The sequence below is a fragment of the Tenebrio molitor genome, chromosome 8 (genome assembly GCF_963966145.1).
Source record: "Tenebrio molitor chromosome 8, icTenMoli1.1, whole genome shotgun sequence".
NCBI classification, from domain to species: domain Eukaryota; kingdom Metazoa; phylum Arthropoda; class Insecta; order Coleoptera; family Tenebrionidae; genus Tenebrio; species Tenebrio molitor.
The window spans coordinates 4,335,109-4,354,636 of record NC_091053.1 but is presented as its reverse complement, the minus strand read 5'-3'; the positions used below and the strand labels follow the sequence as shown (position 1 = coordinate 4,354,636).

Below are 19,528 nucleotides of genomic sequence, written 5' to 3'. Positions count from 1 at the left end.
AAATGTGTTATCTGTAACGGTTTAAGAGCAATACGTGAAAACAGAAAATTGGTCGGCATGTTCCAAAATACCGGTCATAGCACTACCTTAATCGTGGAGGACTTTTAGTACCAAGAGTACTAGTTTTAGTTTTTGTCTTTAGTTCTCTAAAATGACTGCACTATAAGTAAAGTGCTTTGACAAACAAATGTTAAATCTAATCTGACACCATATTAAATGGAGAGTAAACAGATAATGAAGAAGTTTCTGTCAATAACAGTACTACCAGTGCTACACAGGTGTTCTAATTTACATGGTGCAAAAGAAATAAATCGCAAAAAATCAAAACAAATTTAATTTATTCTGACTGTAAAATCCAAAACAATCAAAACTTATTTTTTGGACCACAACATTCCTCAACACTACGATATTAATATAACCTCAACACGCCGCGCTCATTAACCACACCGACCCTTCTTACCCTTCAAAGTTATCATCGCAAGCGTTACTACAAGAACTCATATCCCTCGACTCGATAACCATCGCCGGCGATTTAACACTTTTAAGAGTACCAATATGCTCGCCCGAATATAAATAGATAGAGTTTTGTACTTGGAGGCTTTCACAATGGTGGACTTCGAACGTTACACTTTATCAGTTTTTTCCTCTCTGCGGGAATCTGCCGTCTTTATTCCGATTCCGAAACGACAATCAACATGACCGAGTTGTGAATAGATTAACGAAAGACTAAGTTATTTATACACTTGGTACTACATTCAAAGTTGTCTGGTTCAAGGGACACTGATAGGCGGTGAATAGCGCATGTTCTTTATAATTGGATAATCGGCGCATTTTGAATCCCAACAATATTCAAGGTTTACGACTCGTCCAAAACGAACAGATCAAACGAACGTTTTATACCGAAAATGTAAATAAGCACTTTTTGGGAGGAGAACGGCGTGGTCGTTTTTATTACCAACTTTGTGTACACAGCTCGCTTTGATTGTTTTCGTGGCCTCACCGAGACTAGAGCAATGCAAGTGGAAGTCACATCCGGCGGAACCGATCATCACTCCCTGAGCTTAGCAGAGCGCTTAAAAAGCATGACACAGCTCTGCACCAAGCAAATAAAACAATTTTAAAAATGTACACATTAATCATCAGGTTGATCGTTTGATTAACTGACTGATTGATTGATCTTTGTAATTTTTTTATCACTGCTGTGCTGATAACTGAACCAACAGAGCCGGATTATTTATAACAACAAAAAAATTCAATTGGTTATTTTTTTGATCGACTGTTTTGATTCGTCGTTTCAAAACAAAAATATTTCCTGTTTTTATTTTTGATTTTTTGCGCGCAAAACCCAAGTGTTAAAGAGCTTCCGTGAAGTTTTTTGAGAAGCTTCGTGCTTGGCAACTGCAAATTTGGTCCTTAAGGGTAAGGATACGCCCATGTTAAACCTATTGACAGGGTCAGTAATCAAGGTTAAAGTCAAGAGCGCGCTCTGAAACAACTGGTTCAAATGATTGTTGATTATTTTCCGGTTTCCGGGTACAAAGCTCTGCATCCGCTTTGTGGCGGCAGCAATTAATTCGTGAAAGCTCTAGTGGCAAGTTGCCACGTGAAACAATCAGAATTATGGTGTGTAACAACAATTTAAACTTGACAAACAACCGCTTCGTTTTATTTATTTACACTACTGGACCAATCGGAAGCTTACCTTTGAGCTTTTTAAACTAAGAGTAAACCACTAGGTGTGCTTTTGAGATTTGTGCAGATTTATTCTAGAGTCATTTGCGATATCACTGTGGAACGACCGACCGCCACAACATCACTAACGATTCGGGGTGGAAGAGTTATCAGGGGGTTGTTTTATCAATGGAACGGGGTGTTATTTTTTGAGGTTTTGCCGGAATGCATGCTGAAGCACCGTTAACAAGAGTAAGGTTGCGTGTGTTACGATGCTATCCGGCTCCCGGAGCCGAACCCGGACTTTCGTGTGCCAGCCAGTGTCGGCGCCGGATTTTATAAATAATTCCAACGATGCCAAAACGATTGATTCGATCATGCACAAAAAACCGGAAATCGACTCCTTTCCCCTCTAATAAACTGTCTCTGTGGAGAAAGTCGCCGCCAAGCACGCATAACTCAGATTATTTATTTGCAAAAAGTGCAATTATCGCATTTGTGCATCGGGGTTATCGGAGTGCAACGATTGCACCGGCCGATTAGATAATCCATCCAGAGATTGGGATGGTTTCTTGGACGATTAGTGAGCGAAATGATCTGTCGGAATGAAGACGTGACGAACGCCACTGGTCGCTGAGATTGCGTCGGCTCATAATTATTGATCAGGACGAAAACACAGCAGTTTTGGTCCGTATGCGTCGTCAAGGAGTGATCCTCTGCAGGTTGCCCTTGAGCACGTGAGATTATCCAAAAATCGCATACAGAGTGTTTGGAAAAAATCAAAAACTCTCACTCTGTTGCTTTACCAAATGACCGAAACATTTTGGGTTTTTATTTTTTATTCTCAAGACCACTTGTACTTACAATTTGACAACTAAAGGGTTGAAGACAGATCTTGGAACCGTCGATAAGAAGAATTTCACTGTTTTGGATCTTTTTGGTTTGATTCTGGGACGCTCTGAAAGAAAAGTTTTGTTTAGCTGGATTTGTCCATCTTAGCATCTTCAGAAGCAAAAATGTCTCAGTTTGCTTCTTCTTAGAAAAATAATAAATCGTGTTGACCAAACAAGTTTCCACTTCTTCATTCTTCATTTTTGCTAATCTTTCGTTTTCTTCAATCTATCGCTCTACTCTTTGACCAACTGACCTTTCTGTGGCTCGTAGCTCTTCACCCTCCTCACCGAAGACCTCTTCCACACGTTATTCCTGAAACTTTCCCTGATGGAGCTCCGCAAACTCCTCCGTTTCTTCCCCTTGTCCTCCCGTTCTTCCTTCTTGTCCCTCAACTGCACAACTTCCCCGTCAATTTCCATGCAATTCCCCTCACTTATCACTTCCTTTTCCTCACTCTCCACCACCTCCACTTTCTCCACTTCGTCATTTTGCTTGTGGGGCACCTCGTCCTTATCTGACATTTTCTGTTGTCTCCACTCACATCTTTATTAGGTATTTTGTTTGTTGTTCTACCTTATTCACATCGACTCAAATCCATCTTAAGCCTCGCCTAAACCCCGCGATTAAAGTCCGCAATGAATAACCGCCCAAAGAATTTTTTCACGAACTTTTGCGCATTTTTGACGGAACACGAGACGATTTCATAAAACACGTAACACTGATTGTTTGACATTAGGAAACATGAAACTTATCAACGTCAGAGATAAGGACACTCCAGAAAAATTATTGTCAAGGCTCGTTCTTATTATCTAATTTTGTCGGTAATTAAAAAACGAAACTTGAGTGAAATTATCTATTATTATCAAACGGGTGACTAAACATTGTAAATCAACCGAGCACGTGTTAAATCGCTTCGAGAGGAAAATTGTGATGTGTGCTCAACAATGGAAACAGTTCTGAGAGTTCCTGAGATAAAAATAACTTTGACAACATTCGTGGAGGTTCTACGTTTTCTACAAATTTTCAAAAATGGGAGTCAGTCCTTAACTGATTGGTGCAAAGTGAAGTGAGTGCTTTGAGACTCACTACAACTAGATCTTCTCAAAAAATTGTGAAGAAAGTCGCCACTTTTAGGAACACTAGGGTTGACCACAAGAAGCAACAAATCGTTTTTCCAACGTTACAAAGCTTTTTCAAATCTCTCGCTTGGAGCACTTGGTTCAAATGTTTCATAAGACTACAGTGACGTCATGAACATTCAAAAAATCACATTTCCAAAAATTTTAAATGTTGTGGTACCGGTGAACATTGGAATAAAAAATTGTTTAAAAACCATTGAAACATTTATTTAATTATATACATTTATAATTTTTAGAACAAAATGTAGATGCGCAGTAGTCCAAGGTCATTCATAAATATCTGAAGCGGTTCAACGTAGTACAAAATTGAAATCAATAATTCAGGTGATTAGTATATACAGTGTGCGCACTGCTTGTAACAAAATTGTATTAAAAAATAAATCATCTCAACAGCAATGACGTTTTTGACAAGCTGTGTATTGGGGGAATACATAATAATCCAGCTGTGAGTACTCGAATGCAGAAATTAGTTCCATGCTAATGTACCTAACTTCACTATGTTCTAGATAAGTATATAATGCGGAAATTTACACAGTATTAAGTAGAATTATTATCATCAGACTAGATCTACTCTTGTGTGGTGCTTGAATACATTTGCAGATTTTTGACATTTTCTGTTCCAGAAAGAATGTGCGTACAGATTCGTTGTTGAATACCATAGAAGAGACACTAAGAATAGACCCAATTCAGTGAGTAGAGGCAAAATCAGCAAATGTATTTAAAAGAAATCCATCTAATATCAAACAATATCAAACGTTCCAGTTTAGGATATCTTCCAATAATCGAAAATTAGGAACTGGACATCATCTTCATCTTACTTTGCAAGTAGCGTGCAACTTGCCCTAGAGTGCATAATTATTATACATTTAGATTACAATTTTCTTGGTACTTGTATCATAGCTTAAATCTATATCACAAACCCTTTTGTAACAAAGCTAATTTCAATGTTATTTAGTCTTGTTAAGCGCGACCCTGCCCGATTGCTTACTCTTCTCGCATAAAATCTAATAATTTGCCAAAGAAAATGTTGATCCACCTGTACTGCTCGAAACCTACCTAGTAGAAACACTTATTTCTTCATATTTACACAAAACCTAACAGGTATGTTTTGCAGAACAAAGGAAAGCCTACAAGATTTGTTGCAATGTTACAAATACACAAATATATCTAGGGGCTGGTCCGGAAGCTCTCAAGCGAGAGCGACTTGCGGACCAGCCGTACGTCTACTATGGTTTTTCTAAAATTCTCGTAAACAAAACTATCAGTCCGCAGCTTCGCTCCAACAGTCGACTTATTCTCTAAGTTTGTGCCAATCAGCTATCTGCCTGCGAGCCGAATTGCACACCTCCTTCCAATGGTGCAGCGCCGTGCCGGTGCACTTGGCCCCGCCCATCTCCAGCCGACCAATCACCTGAAAGCAGAGAGAGGGGGATGCAGCAGCGTCGCTACTCCACTCTATCAGATTTACCTCGTTCTTGGTCACTCTGTCCCAATCCAGGAGCAAGAACTCCAAACTGACGGACTCCAGACCTTCGCCTCCTGCCGGGATGTCGAAAACGAAGCTCTCGTTGAAGACGGGACTGAGCGTTCGCTTCTTCACGTGGGTCTTCTTCTTGGCGATGCGCTGGCCGTTGTAGAGCAAGTAGATTTTGACGTAGGGGTCGGCCAGTCCTGTCACGTCCATTTTGGGGAGGTTTCTGGCCTTGAGGACCACCACGGTGAGGCGGTTGGCGGCTGGTTGCCAACAGAGAGAGACCAAGAGCTCGCCGCGACCTTGGGAACGAATCTGAAAGCGCGAGATGTGAAGGGTGGAAGACTCAAGCTCGAGGACTCACTTTGAGACTGCGCGGTTGAATCTCGCGTTGTAGAGCCATCTGTTGGTTTTCGATTTGGGTGATGTCAACAGTGTTGAGAGCGCAGAAGACTTCGCCGATGATGTCGTCGCGGCTGTAACGATCGAAACTGAGGACGACGAAGTGGAGGGTGATGTTGGGAAGCTGGTTGAAGTTGATGCCGTAGAAGGTGAAGTCTTCGTCGTAGACTGGATTGCGGGTCTTGCGGAGGACTCGAGTCTTGACTTTGTGTTGCTTGTCAGGAAGGAGTTGAAGTTTGACGTAGGGGTCGCTGGAGCCTAGGTTGGGGTCTTTGGCGGGGAGGTCGCCGCAACGGACCACCGAGACGATCAGGGCGTTCTTGTCGTGCTTATATCTGCAAAGTAGAAGTATATAGATGGACCGGTATGGACAGTAGAAGTGGAAAGGTATATGGTTTGTCGATTGACCAGAGGTAAAGTTCAAGGGGTCAAACCTGAGCTTGAAGACGAGCTGTCCAAGATACGCTGCACTCTGCTGGAGATTCTTCTCGTTGGTCTCCATCTCCTCCTTGGTAGGAGTATGCACTTCGTTTTCTGCAGAATAGACATCTTTCATGGTCGGGGCGTGTTCCATCTTGTCGCTCCCGTTAGAGACCCCACTTTCCAAAGGCCCTGCCATGCTACCAGAAGAACTACCTGTTGGACTAGGAGTGTGCGGGGCCGACATCTTCAAAAAACACTCAACTCAGTTTCTGCAAGCGATTTATTCCGATAGACTTACTCCCGGTGGAGTTTTCGAGGGTCCAGTAGGACTGGGACTCTTCTTCAAGTAGTGCGTAGTGGCCCCAGCTGGACTTTTGACAGCTGTGGGTCTGCGATGGGTGTGAAATGCCAAAGGTTGATCCGGACCGTGGCGTTTAGCATTGTGACTTCTTCTTTGTCGGTAGCAAAAACAAGTCAGCGCTGCCATGCAGAGGACAAAAACTGCGCCCCCCAGACATAGTCCGATGATGGTAGGCGAGGTCACTGAAGAAGACAAGACACAGAGTTGCGAAGGCGACTCTGAAGACAACGAAGACATTGTTTTTGGTACTCACCACCTTCGATGGCCTTAATCTGCGGTTCTTCTTCCACCATGACGCACTTTTATCGTACACGAGAAGAAAAAATAAGTGTGACAGTGTTGTCAGCGGGTCTGCACCCTCACTGCTCGGATAAATCGCGGTTTTCCACTCCGATTGAAATTTTAATACCGATCGTACCGATACCAAATGTTGGGAATTTCGCCTTAGTCATGGACACCGACGATCCGGAATCAATACAAACTGTAACGCAAGCGCCGCGACGGCTAATGACGTCACATAATTGTGGGGGTGCTGTCCTATCGAGATGTGCGTTGTGACGGCTCACCTAATTGAACTTGTTTATTTTTTCGCACCTGGAAGGACAAAAACTTTTACGAAATTGATGCACAGAACTCGATTTCCATCCATCATTCAAGTCTGGATCTGAGATTGAAGCAAGCAAAAAAGAAAACAAAAAACCAGTTTGAAACTAGAGAATTCTTTACGCGAATTGAAATAACGAATTTTCTCTTTTCCTCTTTGTCGGATTTTCTTCTACCATTAATTTGTTTGAGTGTGGTAATTAGGGTTCGGAGCTATGAAATTTGCATATCGGGTATTATTTATGTAACAACTAAATCTTCCAGTATGAATTCATTCGCAACTGATTGGTATAACTACAATTAAGTGTTATACAGGGTGTTTTAAAATTGCACAGCATTTTTACATCACAAGATTCTATGTTGAAATACAAGCAAATATCTCTAGTACCAAATTACTGTTAACCCGCAGCTCATTGAGTTATTAACAGTCAAACTTGGAATTTGGTACGACTGTAATGGAGAAATAGTATCAATAACACGTACCATTTGGATTATTGGTTTATTTGTAATTTCATTTTGAAAAATGCTGTGCATAAATTTTGAAGTTATTGCAACTTGAGTAAAGTCAGAAAATAACAAAGATTGTCATTAATGTCATTTTTCATAATACTAATAATTTGAAAATTATTCGTCAAAGAGCAAATTCACATTAGAATTTTTTGTTTGCCATTCAACGTAGATTCGCGTGACATAAATATTATGCGCCATTTTTAATACACCCTGTATATTCTGCAGATATTTGCAATTTAAATTTTGCCATATTTGGCGTATTAGGCTCGATAATAAAGTATAGGTAAGATCAAAATTATTCAGTTCTGAATGAAACTGAGAAGTTTTCTAAAAATAATTTAATGCCAGCTAGGTTACCGGATTTGATTCCGCCTGATTTTTACTTGTGGGGTCATGCAAAAAATCGAGTTTAAGTCAACAAGCAAAACTTTGTCCAGGCTATTCGTTATGGCTAAGAAGTTAGCGGAGAGCACTTTGGGCATCTGTTATAAATTTATTTTATCATTTGAATTTCTAATTAACTTTCTTTTAAACTTGACAATTTTACTTAGAACGTTAACATTAGTTGGGAGTGGCACAGAGGCGACACTAGTGACAACCTTTTCAAAGTCAACTAATGTTTTAATTTTTTTTAAGCTGAATTTGTTTACAATTTTTTTATAGTTTAAATACAGGATAGGATCACACATGCTATTTAAATAATTACTTAAAAAAATTAAGTTAACCTTGAATCTCAAAAACGGAAATGGTATATAATTGAAAACATGGCAAAGAACAGAACTTAAATGCTTTTTACCAAATCTCAAAGACAAAGGATTTTCAAAATAAATAATTCATGGTCGACACAAAAACGCAAAAAACAACATCAGACAAATTGTTAATTATATTTATTTTTTAGTCAAAGAAACTACCAATTCTTGTGACAGATGTATTGCAAAGTTGCTAATTAGTGTTTTATGTAATTCAGGTCTCAGCAAATCTTATATAATAATTTATAAGCAATTAGGAAAATCCGACAATGCTGTAAGTTTACGATTTGTGAACGAATCCTTAATGAAGTTTTTTCTTCAGGAAATAGTGCCAACCGAAAAAAATTACTAATGCTCTCAGATGGAACAACACAGGACACCAGTTGAAAATATTTTACTCCAATGTAATTCTCGTGACCTTATTATGATTTAAAAAAGTGGTAGAGGAAATAAAAAATTTGTTGTCAAACATCAGTGCATTATCTAGTAATTATAAAGAAAAGGTGCTCAATGGTCCTCTATCACTGGAACCAGTAACCCATGAATTCATAATGGCTCAATATCGTAATTTTTTATCCCAAGCATTTTATTCTTCTACAAGAACTAATATTGAACTTTGGTGAAGACTGATGAAGCTAGTCATGCCATAAGAAAGTGTCAGGTTTAAAAGAAAAACTTCATTGAGTGTCGAACCAGCGTTTATTCTGCCTAATTACGAATTTGTAAGACTTTAAAAGATAAAAGATACAATTTTTTAGTTAAACATTTTGAAAAAGCGTCTAGTCACTAGTTATAATACCAATATTGTAATTATTAATTTAATTAAATGTATACAGGGTGTATCAGAAACAGGTAGAACGTCTCGGAATTTCTTATGGGCTATGACCTTGGAAATATCTGCGCGAAGGCGGAGCGATAAACCAGTGAAAAATGTGCAAATGAAAACTGAAAACGTCAACTACTTTACTTGCAAATAGGCGAGACGAGACGATGTTTTCCGGTCGGTTTGTAGCGCCTACTTGAGACCGATATTCGTCGTTTGCGCAGATATGATTCATAGCCCAAGAGAAAATCCAAGACCAGATCTAGAAGACTTGCACGTCATCATAAGACTTCACAAAATTTCGATTATCAAAAGTCAGTCTTAAAAGTTAGGTTAGTGATTTCTAGAACGTGGAAATCTTGATTTTCGTAAAAGTGTGCATTATGTGTGACCTGTCGGTTGTAAAAGAATCATGAAGAGCTCCAATCGTATTTACGAACTAGAATAAATTTTCGAAATGTCTGCCTTCAGCTTCCAAACATAATGCTACTCTCTTCGCTTCATGTTTTCAAATGACCTTCGCAAAGTCGGGACATCAATTAAATTGCAGTTATCAGTAATTACTTGCATTAATTCGGGAATTGTGCCAGGCCTGTTTTTGAACACGTTGTTTTTCAGGTATGGAAAAACAAAATAATCAAGGCAAGTTTTTGGTAAGTGCTTTGAAAGTCCCGAATGACAGTTACTATTGTAATTAATGACATCTGATGACATTTGAATTAAATTTTTACGTGCTGCCAACTGAAGTGTATTAGGTAATCATGCCCATCTCGATTTTTTTTATTTTCGATAGCTTGATATCTACGTGATTTACCACGTAGACGGGAATTTAGCACAAGACAACACTCAACCAATTTTTCTAAATAATATGATGTACATGGATGAGGCAGGATTCACTCGAGAAGGCGCATAACACTCATATCTGGGCCGAAGAACATCCCCATGCCATTAGAAAACACATTTTTCAACAACTATTTTCTTTCAATATTTGGGCAGGAGTTATCCAGGGGCAACTACTAGGCCCTCATATTTTACCACCGCGTTAATATTTGGTATTTGCATGATGGAGCTCCATGCATGATTTACGAATAGTGCGAATGTGGTTAATATTTGAAATTCCCGCTAATTTCAAATGGCGCCGCCTCGTGAGACGAGGTCGGTAAAAAGGATTCCATTATCGACCTACCTATCATAAAATACATCAAAAAAGAAAGGAAGAATCATCGATCGATCATCATCAACCTTCTCATCACACAAGTGTAAATAGTCAGTGTAAATAGTGTAAATAACAAGGGCAGTGGAAATAAAGAAATCAACAAAAAACACTTTTTTTCCACAAAATTTAAGACTTCCAGCCATCTTCCATTCCACCAGATCCTCAACAGTTGAACAATACATTTCCTGAATAGTTGATAAGACCCGTAAGACCTAATGGCCCGCCAGGTCGCCGGATCTGAATCCTTGTGATTTCTTTCTGTTGGGTTACATGAAGGATCTTGTAACGATTAGAAATAATCAAATAATAGCACTTGGACAAATACCTGCAACAATTCAAAAACGTGCTAAATCTTGTATCAACAATGGTGGTGGACATTTTGAACATTTATTGTAAGAACCGTTGGACTATTTTTTATTTGGAGCTATCAAGAATTTAAAATTATTTTTTTTAACGTCTCTCAAAAAAAGTGCAAGTTTTTTGCATTCGTTTGCGTTCATAAAATACAGGTGTCCCAAAAATGGCGTACTAACTACTTACTATCCTATCGAGGATGTTTAAATGTACACGAAAAAAATATGGAAAAAATTTTTCAGACAAAAAAATTAATTTTTACACCCCTCGGCTTAAAAAAATGTCTTCTCTACCTTGGTGTATAATTACTATTATTTGGTTTCGTAATAAAGTGTGTAAATACGAGTACCTAGTAAACGAATCAACACGTTTTCACTTTTACTTATAATCCATTCCTTTTGATTGTGACCACTCCCTAGTAACTTTTCAGTTGCTAGGTTATTGATGGGGAATTTTAGATAACACTAAATCCAGTCGCAGTTGGCAACTCTCGGAGGCGCCATTTTGACAGAAATTAGGTACGAGGGCAACTAGAAAAGAAATCTACCTAGCTATGAAACAAAAGACGTACGATTTTTTTGATCATTGAATTTTTTAATATAATCCACCCCTACACCGGTGCACTTGCTCCATTCCTCCTCCAATGAACCTAAACCCTTATAAAAAAATCTTTCAACTTGACTCTCAAAAAAGTCGTCGATGGTTGCTTTAAGGTCATCATCAGAGTGAAAACGGCGCCCTCGGAGGTTTTTCTTTAGTAACCTGAAGAGGTAAAAGTCAGACGGAGCTAAGTCCGGACTGCAGGGGGAATGGTCCATCTCCAAAAAGCTGCATTCTTCCACAATTGGCCTAATTTATGCACGGTGGCATTGTCATGCAGTAGAAACACTTCTCGATTAAAAAAATCAGGTCTTTTCTGGTCAATTGCTTTACGAAGCTACTCCAACGTATTGGCATAGACATTTGCATTTATTGAGGTCCCTTTTGGCATATATTCAATGACAAGGATGCCCCTCACGTCTCAAAAAACGGTTGCCATCAATTTTCTGGCAGAGGGTTGCGTCAGGTGCCTTTTTGCGGGTGGGGACCCTTTATGAACTGACTGCTTTCATTCTGATTTTGTCTCAGGATCCCAGTGGTGCACCCAAGTCTCGTCGCCTGTCACAATTTGTGCCAAAAAATGACAATCGTTGGCTAAAGTTTCCAAATGACTTTCGGAAATTTGCAACCTGCAATCCTCCAATGTTAACTTACTCATTTTTACTCTCAATGCACTTTATAAAATGGAAACTAATTACTTGTGGTAATTGTGAGTTAATTGTTTAACTCAACTTTTGCAACTAAGGTCAGAATACATGGCACTATTTGACAAATAATACTCGTGCGTTTCAATTGTTTCTTTCATGGGTAGGTAGATTTCTTTTCTAGTCGCCCTCGTACGTTCATTTTTTGTGGGTTCATTCTTTTATCTTCAAGCGGTCGAAAATACTTCCTAGGAGTAGTGTCCACAGCCGGAAGAGTAGAAGTGAGTCTTTTTGTGCTTCGCCCAGTTGCCGACCTCGACTTCGTTTCGGTCTTCAATCTACAAAAAGATTCACTTCTACTCTTAATGATATAATCTACTATTTATTAGACACAATAATGCTTCCATGGGCACGGGTAAGTTAATTTCTGGACATTTTTCGATGATTTTTATAACGCTTCAGAACAATTTTTCTTCAAAAAGTTACTAAACTTATTGGTTGTGCTTGGCCAGTTTTATTACCACTTGAAATTATTGAATCTATTTCTAATATGAATGTGAGTATAGGTATTTATGTACAGTTTACGAAATAAAATGTTATTATGTGAAGTGTTTTTAACGTAGAGAGAATGCTTTGGACCAACGATACTTGTTTCAAATATCCCAAAAATAGTGCACATGTGCATAGAAATGCTGCTTATTTTCTAAACATTTTGTGCATACATTTTGTGCTGATACAATTCCGGCCGTTGGTGGTATTTTTAATGTGGGACGAGGGCGTGGGGGTGGGTTTTGAAAGGAAACTTTGTGGCTGAGCGCCCACGGCAGATGTGAATTTTATAATAATATAATACATTTTATTTCATAATTTACATAATCATAGGTTCCTAATGCGAACATGTAGCAGCTTAAGGTATACTATCAACCGAACAACAATGTAAAAGAAAGATGTTAAAGTATAAATCCACCGGAAAACATGGTATATGTAGCAAATGTAGAGACCGATGGGCTGTGGGAGTGATGTTGAAGACCAGCCCCCCAAAACTCCATTCCTATGACGTAAAGATCTGGTAGGGGCTTTAATAGCCGGCCAACTCGGCGAAAGTGGAGTCCATTTCGTCGGCGAGCGACTTGTATCTGTCCTTGTTGATGCCGAGCTCGTCTAAAATAACAACAATAGTGTAAAAATAGGAAAAACTAGGCGAATTCGAAATACGGCAAAGCGGCAAGCCTACCTCGGGCACAACAAGCAGCATTCAAGCGTCAGGAGTGTTATTTATGAAGCGTGTGGGAGTTGCTAAACTAGGGTACTAAAACTAAAAACAGGAAGAGTGTGAGTTATTTTTGCGAGCTGAGGGAGGACATCTCGACAAAGGTCTTGTCGATGTCGGTGACAATGTTGTGGTATTTAGCTTTTTCGCGAAGCACGAAATCTGCAAAAGCCAAAGAACTGTTATGCCAGGCCGGAAACACCAACTCCGACTGTCTCATCCGGCGGTCGCGGTACCTTCAAGCCTGTCGACTTCCTTCTGGAGCTTCTTGACGGTCTTCTCGGCGTACTCGGCGCGAGCCTCGGCTTCCTTTAGCTTGACGGTGAGGGTCTTGAGTTGCTTCTTGAACTCCTCGACTCTCTGGTTGGCCTTCTCTTCCGACACTTCCAGAGATTTGAGGGAGTTGCCGACGACTTTCAGCTCTTCCTCCAACTCCATGATCTTGGCGTCGCCACCTTTGACGCGGTCCTCGGCCACTTCGAGCTCGTCTTCAACGAAGGCCAGCTTGCGGGACACTTCGTCCGATTTGTTGTCGGCGTCTTCAGCCAACAGACGCGCTTCTTTCAGCTGGTTGGTCAGTTGGTCCATGCGTTCCTCATCCTGTTGCGAGCGATTTTCCAATACTTTGCACATACTGCAACAAATCTTTCATCTACCACTCTACACACCATGACGACTCACCGGAAGCTCTCGTCAGCTGCTTGGGAGGCTTCAGCCAGTTTGGTGGTAGCCGTGGTCAGACGCTCCTCCGAACGTTCCAAATCTTCCTCAATCAGTTGGACTTTGCGGTTAAGAGCGGCCATTTCAGACTCAGCCTGCAAAAGAGATTCCGACGTCACAACTACCTAATACAACGACTGCAAGAATTACGTTGGTCAGCGTCTTTTCCTTCTCTTCCAGATCCTTGTTGGCTTGTTCCAGGTTGTTCTTGGTGGAGGAGAAGTCACCCTCTACTTGAGCCAGTTTCTTCTGCAGATCTCTCAACTCTTCGTTGAGCTTTTCCACGCGGAGGTTCGCGTCTTTGGCCTGGCCCTCCATCGCATCGGCCTTGTCTTGAGCATTGTCCTTCTCAAGCTTCATCGCTTGCATCTTCTTCTTGATCGCGTCCATGGCGGCGGCTTTTTGGTCTTACGCTTACACAAGAACAAGAAACAAGTGAGACTGCTGAAACAAGAAAAAACATCAACCATATTTTCATTTAAAAATAGAAACATGAAGAACAACTGGAATTCCAGAAATTAGATCAAAACGAGATATTTTTAGATTTCTTGAAAAACTTGCAGATGCCAGAAGTCAACACTCTTGCCTAATCTTTGTGTCATTTATATTCTATTATTATTATTACTGTTATTACTTTTTTAGATTAAGCAAACAATGGAAATGAAGGGAAATAGTTACTTGGTGTTATCGTTACCATTTTGCGAGCAACAAAAAAAAAATTCTTGGTTAATTTATTATCTACAAATGGTTAAAAAATGGTAGATCATAAATTTTACAAATGAAGAACTAACTTAGTGCAGTTATTTTTTTAACTTGATTTAATTATCAGTCATTCCAGACTAAATCAAAAAAATCTCAAAAAAGTTCTGATTCATCTGTTGTTGAAAGGAAAAATGTGTTGGTCCATCTGGTTTAGTGCATCGAGCTGTTGGCTCTCCTGTGCTAATTTTGTCTTTATTTATGGGAGCGGATTGGGGAATTATCGATGACGCAGTCTAATTAAAATTTAATCGAATAAATAAATCCTGGGTCTGTATCATATTTTAATTCAGTATGCAAAATCGAGTGTTTGTATAAATTCCGAATATCCCGTTGGAATTGAACCCGGATTCTATAAATAGCCCGCTCCTAGTTTAGCCAGAATGAGAGAGTTTATGTCACACTCGCACGCGTATGTTCTGGAGGTGTTATAACACCCATGCGAAATGAACGCACCACACACGTACAAAAATACACCACATTCCCGACCCACATAACTCCCGATTTACAAAAATAATTTCTTTTCTCCCGAAGACTGCTCCATTCATCGTTCGTGATTTTTTCATCATTTTTGACAATTTTATTTGTTTTGGTGGTGCGGCTGAGGGTAATAAGCCGGTTGGGTTTTTGTCAGGCTCGGGGGTGGTTAGGGGGTTAGTGTGTCGTTCTTTGGGGGTTAGCTTCACGCAAACACAACACTTGTCACCTACCTGTAGTGAGCCTGAAGGCGTTCAGAGGCTGACGCTGTCCTAGGAGCTACAAGCATCGCGACGGCAACGATGTCGACGGTGGCGTCTCCCACGCGACCCCCTCTTTCTAATTCTTAGACTTCCCCTAATCCCCCACCGCTACGTACTCAGTAGACGGGATACTTACGCCCAGCGGTACCGAAAATGTCACAAGACGATTTTCACAAAGAAGTTGGTGGCACTTCTTGCGAAGTGAAGAAATAAAAGTGATGCAATTTGGGAACAAGTCCAGCAATAATGAAACTCTAAATACTTCACTGAAAATACTGCTTCATGTTTCTTCAGCAACTGAAATTCTGTAAAGCGTCTTATTTTTAAAAGACTCAAATTTGAGTGAGTTTGTAAAGACCAGGAAGTAATTTTTTTGGTTTTACGTTCTGGAACAAAAATAAAATTTTCAAAAGATGAGTATCAAGAAGGTGTGGTTTTCTTTTGGGAACAAATGGCAATCCCAGTGAACTAGATCTGGTGAACGTTTTGAAACATTTGTTGCCACAATTGTTCTTCTTTGAACCCTTGAGTTTAACACTTTGGCATTTGATAACCATAGAGCTGTCACTCTTTCAAGACTGATTTCGTCAGTCTAGAAGACGCAGACAAAGCTTTGGGAACAATAAAATCTAATAAATCACTAGAATCGAAGAAATATTTTTGGATTGATGAAGTGAAGCTGTGGAAATTTACACCAAATGCTTTTGCTACACTAATGTTGGAAAAGGAATTCCTTCAGGGTGGCTTACATTGCATGTTAGATAAAAGAAGAAGAGTAAAGCTGTTGGTCAAGACTTCTAGCTTGTGTTTATTTCAAACTAGAAAATACAAAATTAACGATTCTAGCCCAAAATCTCATGTGTTTTCTTATGAAGTTTCGTTTTGCAATTCAAGGTCATTCGGACAATTGTATACATACCACATCCCTTTGCAAAGTGGTTGAAATCAGTTTACAGCGAACGTTCAAAGGACCATTTGGCAAAACAAATTAAATATTTATGTCAAGAAACAGTTAGCTGCAAAGCTGCATGAAAAAACAGTAGAAAAACAAAAAGGAGGCAGTTCTGGGGACTTTCTGGAAACTTTAAAGATTTTTTTCTTACTTCTTTGACTGTCTACATGATCTTCAAAATTGGTCCAGTATTCGCTATTTTTTTTCTATTGCAGTGAAACCTTGATGCCTCATTTTAAAGAGGACAAAATTAACATAAAAAGTTAATCCATTTGATTCTAGGAAACAATACACAAACAGAACCAGATTTTACTGTATAAGGGGTGGCCTAAAGTACCTAAAAAAAAATATTTTAGAGGTGTTGGATTCTCTTATGGGCTGTGACTAGTGAAAAATATGTAAATGAAAACTGAAAACGTCGATTACTTTACATGCAAATCGACGAGAGAAAAAAGACACTAACTTAACGAATGACGATGTTTTCCGGTCGGTTTGTAGCGCATACTTGAGACCGATATTCGTCGTTTGCGCAGATATGACTCATAACCCATAAGAAAATCCAAAACTACTAAGAATTAAAATTTTGTCCAATTTGTAAATTTACCTTTAAAATGGGATTCTATAATTAGAAAAATATTTACAAACGGTTAGATTCGTTTTAAAAATTTTATTTCTTGTCCTAATGACAAAAAATCACAAAAATCCTACTAGAATTACTACGAATCAAAATTCACTCGCCGAATTATTAAATTTCGCGTTTAAAATGTAACAATTATTATCAAGGATAGTAGTCTAGACCTTATTGTTTAATCGATACATTTTTATTTTATACAGTTTTTTGTTTAAATTAGCAAAGTTTGCGTGTGTTAAAACAAAAATTTATTTGGAGAAAATGAGAAGGTCGCGTGGTATTTGAATAGATTGTTTCCTGAAGCAAATAAAACAGGCACGTTCTGTTATTTATTTTGCAAAAGGAGGAGCATTCAATGCAAAATAATGTGACAGAACGCACCACTACGTTTGACGTTCGATTCGTAAAGCTACAATTTTTTAAACAAAATGACCAAAATGATATAATGATGTCTTTTAATTCGTGATTAGTTAAAAAATAAAATTTGACAGACGACGGAAACAACCAAAAAATATTTTTCTATTTTGCGTGTATAACAAAGCTGGCTGATCTGAGTGCTGTAACAAACCAGTACAATTTACCTTTTCAAGGTTGGTAACTTTCAGTGTCAAACATCAAATGCCAAACGCCAAATCACGCCAAACAAACGATACAAAATGATAAAAAAGAAAACAAATCAGAGCAGGCGATGCAAATTATCGGTCACGTCGTAGCGGAATCCTGTGCAAATAAGCGTTCAATGCATGGGCGTAGACAATTTGTGGTTTCAAACGCTACTTTATAATAATAAATCATACCTAATGAATTTTAGACGTTGCAATTATAATTGTGCATTTTAACAAGAGCAACATAAGCAACAACGTAAGAATGGGTAATTTACTAGCTTTATTGCCAAACGCGACGCCACTGGTAAGTAGATTTTTTGGTAAAATATTAAATATCAAACAAACGTCAGTTTAAAAGCAACGGTATTGATATTAACCTTGAAAAAAATTTTTCGATTTCGGCAAAGTTTAGGGACGTTTCCTATAATCGTGAGCAACAATTATTCCAGAATAAGTGGTAAAATCAGTTTTACCAATGAAGTTAAAGCATTAATCATTAATAATTAATTAATTTTAATTGATTTTTCGAGAGGTAGGCAACCAATAAAACGACTGTGAATAGTATAAAGTCCGTTTTTTTATAATCAATAATTGTCAAAGTGTTGTCAGGTTGGCAGGAAATTCAAAATAGTGAATTTTATAAATCACGTTTGGAACATTAACTTTTGAAATTGTCACCGAATGTCACATTTGACAATTTAAATTAAACACGTGTCTCAAATTCACAAACATTTGCAACATAACCTCAATAATGATCTAGGGGAAATCTAGGGTGAAACTGAGATAGAACTGGACCAAATGTCAATAATTTTTAATATACAGTTTGGTCTTTTTCTGTATTTTGACACTGACAATTGATTCTAAAAAGAACACGGACTTTATTTGTACGATTAAGTTGAGAGACATTTCGATAAAACAAATAATGAGGTGGCACTCTTGATTTGTTTTCTTGTTGATCACTCTGTATAACAATAGTTTCAAATTGAACTTCCAAATGTTCCACTGTCACAATTGTGTCACCAACTACGATAAAATTCCCCAAATTGTAAAACTGCGATTTTTCAGTAGAAAAAACAATGTATGATGTCTCATTTGTAAGACAATTTGTAGCACCTGCTCCTTCATGTCACTCCTCGCAAGCTTGTCGTGCCCTAGATCCGTGCGTGCTACAAACTGATTCCTATTAGACTCGTATCATAATATTCTAGTACAAACGGGTAAATTATCTTCAATTTACCTCCAAATGACGACACTGCTGAAAACCTGGGCTAGGACAGTGTGAAGTTTGAATTTCCCGCCGTTTGGTACGAATGACATTTGTTTATGTTTGATCGCACATGATTGAACATGTTTGTTTTCAGCAAATGGTGTCCTTAGATATGTGCTTCGAGAATAAGAATCGTTAGTTATTCTATTTTTAATGTGAAAAATTGCAAAAAAAAACAGAAACATTTTTGTTTATACATTTTATAATCTGTCAACATTCTATAATACAACTGTCCATTTACACTTTAAAAAAGCACAACAATTGCTTTCCCAACGCCCGATACATAGAAAATCTATTGATTTCTGCGATTTTAAAAAAATTATGATTAATCTTAGTGGTTAATATGTTAATAATACTTGACAATAAACCAGTAAAAGCATAATTTCTTCTTTCACCTGACCTCTTGTAATTCAACCGATAACATTTAAAAAATAAATCAAAGGAGCGACGGTCTGTTGTGCCACCGCCCCCTGCTGTTCATTATATGCATGGATCCAATCGAAAATCTAATTAGATTTCTCCGGATATGAATCCTCCGGTAACGACATCAACTTGATCGAGGCGCCGATCGAAAGAGCAACGTCTGCCTAATCGAGCTCAATAAAAAGCGAAAGTGTCGACATTGGTCCGTATATAAAGCGACCTAGTGACCGATATGTGACTAAGCCATCCATTGTAACACCAACGCAAATGTGAAGCTTCTCGATATTTTCACCCCATTTTT

The 19,528-nt window shown here is 38.6% G+C and overlaps 3 protein-coding genes across 7 annotated transcripts in view; all 3 read right to left on the bottom strand.

Moving 5' to 3' along the window:
* The window catches only part of LOC138136213 (GRAM domain-containing protein 2B-like), a 46,135-nt gene extending 42,842 nt beyond the window's left edge, over positions 1–3,293 (bottom strand). Inside the window, exons 1-2 of one of the 3 annotated variants that reach the window (XM_069055277.1) lie at positions 2,819–3,293; positions 2,536–2,629 (exon numbers count right to left, since the gene is read on the bottom strand). In XM_069055277.1, coding sequence (XP_068911378.1) covers positions 2,536–2,629; positions 2,819–3,086 — 362 coding nt within the window. In that variant the 5' untranslated portion in view covers positions 3,087–3,293. Of the gene's footprint in view, positions 1–460; positions 715–2,535; positions 2,630–2,818 lie in introns of those variants that run through there. The other 2 variants (XM_069055276.1, XM_069055278.1) reach the window with 2 other exon arrangements.
* A 593-nt stretch (positions 3,294–3,886) lies between these two features.
* On the bottom strand, positions 3,887–6,876 carry Syt4 (Synaptotagmin 4). Its single transcript, XM_069055280.1, has 6 exons — positions 6,615–6,876; positions 6,299–6,543; positions 6,012–6,244; positions 5,540–5,912; positions 5,173–5,490; positions 3,887–5,115 (listed from the first exon to the last, which is right to left on the bottom strand). The coding sequence occupies exons 1-6, from the start codon at positions 6,652–6,654 to the stop codon at positions 4,996–4,998; spliced, it is 1,329 nt and encodes a 442-aa protein (XP_068911381.1). The 5' UTR covers positions 6,655–6,876; the 3' UTR covers positions 3,887–4,995.
* A 5,795-nt stretch (positions 6,877–12,671) lies between these two features.
* Positions 12,672–15,470, bottom strand: Tm2 (tropomyosin 2). Of its 3 annotated transcripts, none has more exons than XM_069055860.1 (5): positions 15,320–15,470; positions 14,001–14,294; positions 13,812–13,945; positions 13,367–13,764; positions 12,672–13,021 (listed from the first exon to the last, which is right to left on the bottom strand). In XM_069055860.1, the coding sequence occupies exons 2-5, from the start codon at positions 14,238–14,240 to the stop codon at positions 12,939–12,941; spliced, it is 855 nt and encodes a 284-aa protein (XP_068911961.1). In that variant the 5' UTR covers positions 14,241–14,294; positions 15,320–15,470; the 3' UTR covers positions 12,672–12,938. The 3 variants fall into 3 exon arrangements, with proteins under 3 accessions (XP_068911961.1, XP_068911959.1, XP_068911960.1); XM_069055858.1 differs by lacking the exon at positions 12,672–13,021 and adding an exon at positions 13,175–13,292; XM_069055859.1 differs by lacking the exon at positions 12,672–13,021 and adding an exon at positions 13,175–13,292 and having other exon boundaries at positions 14,001–14,291; positions 15,320–15,468.
* Positions 15,471–19,528: the final 4,058 nt, after the last annotated feature.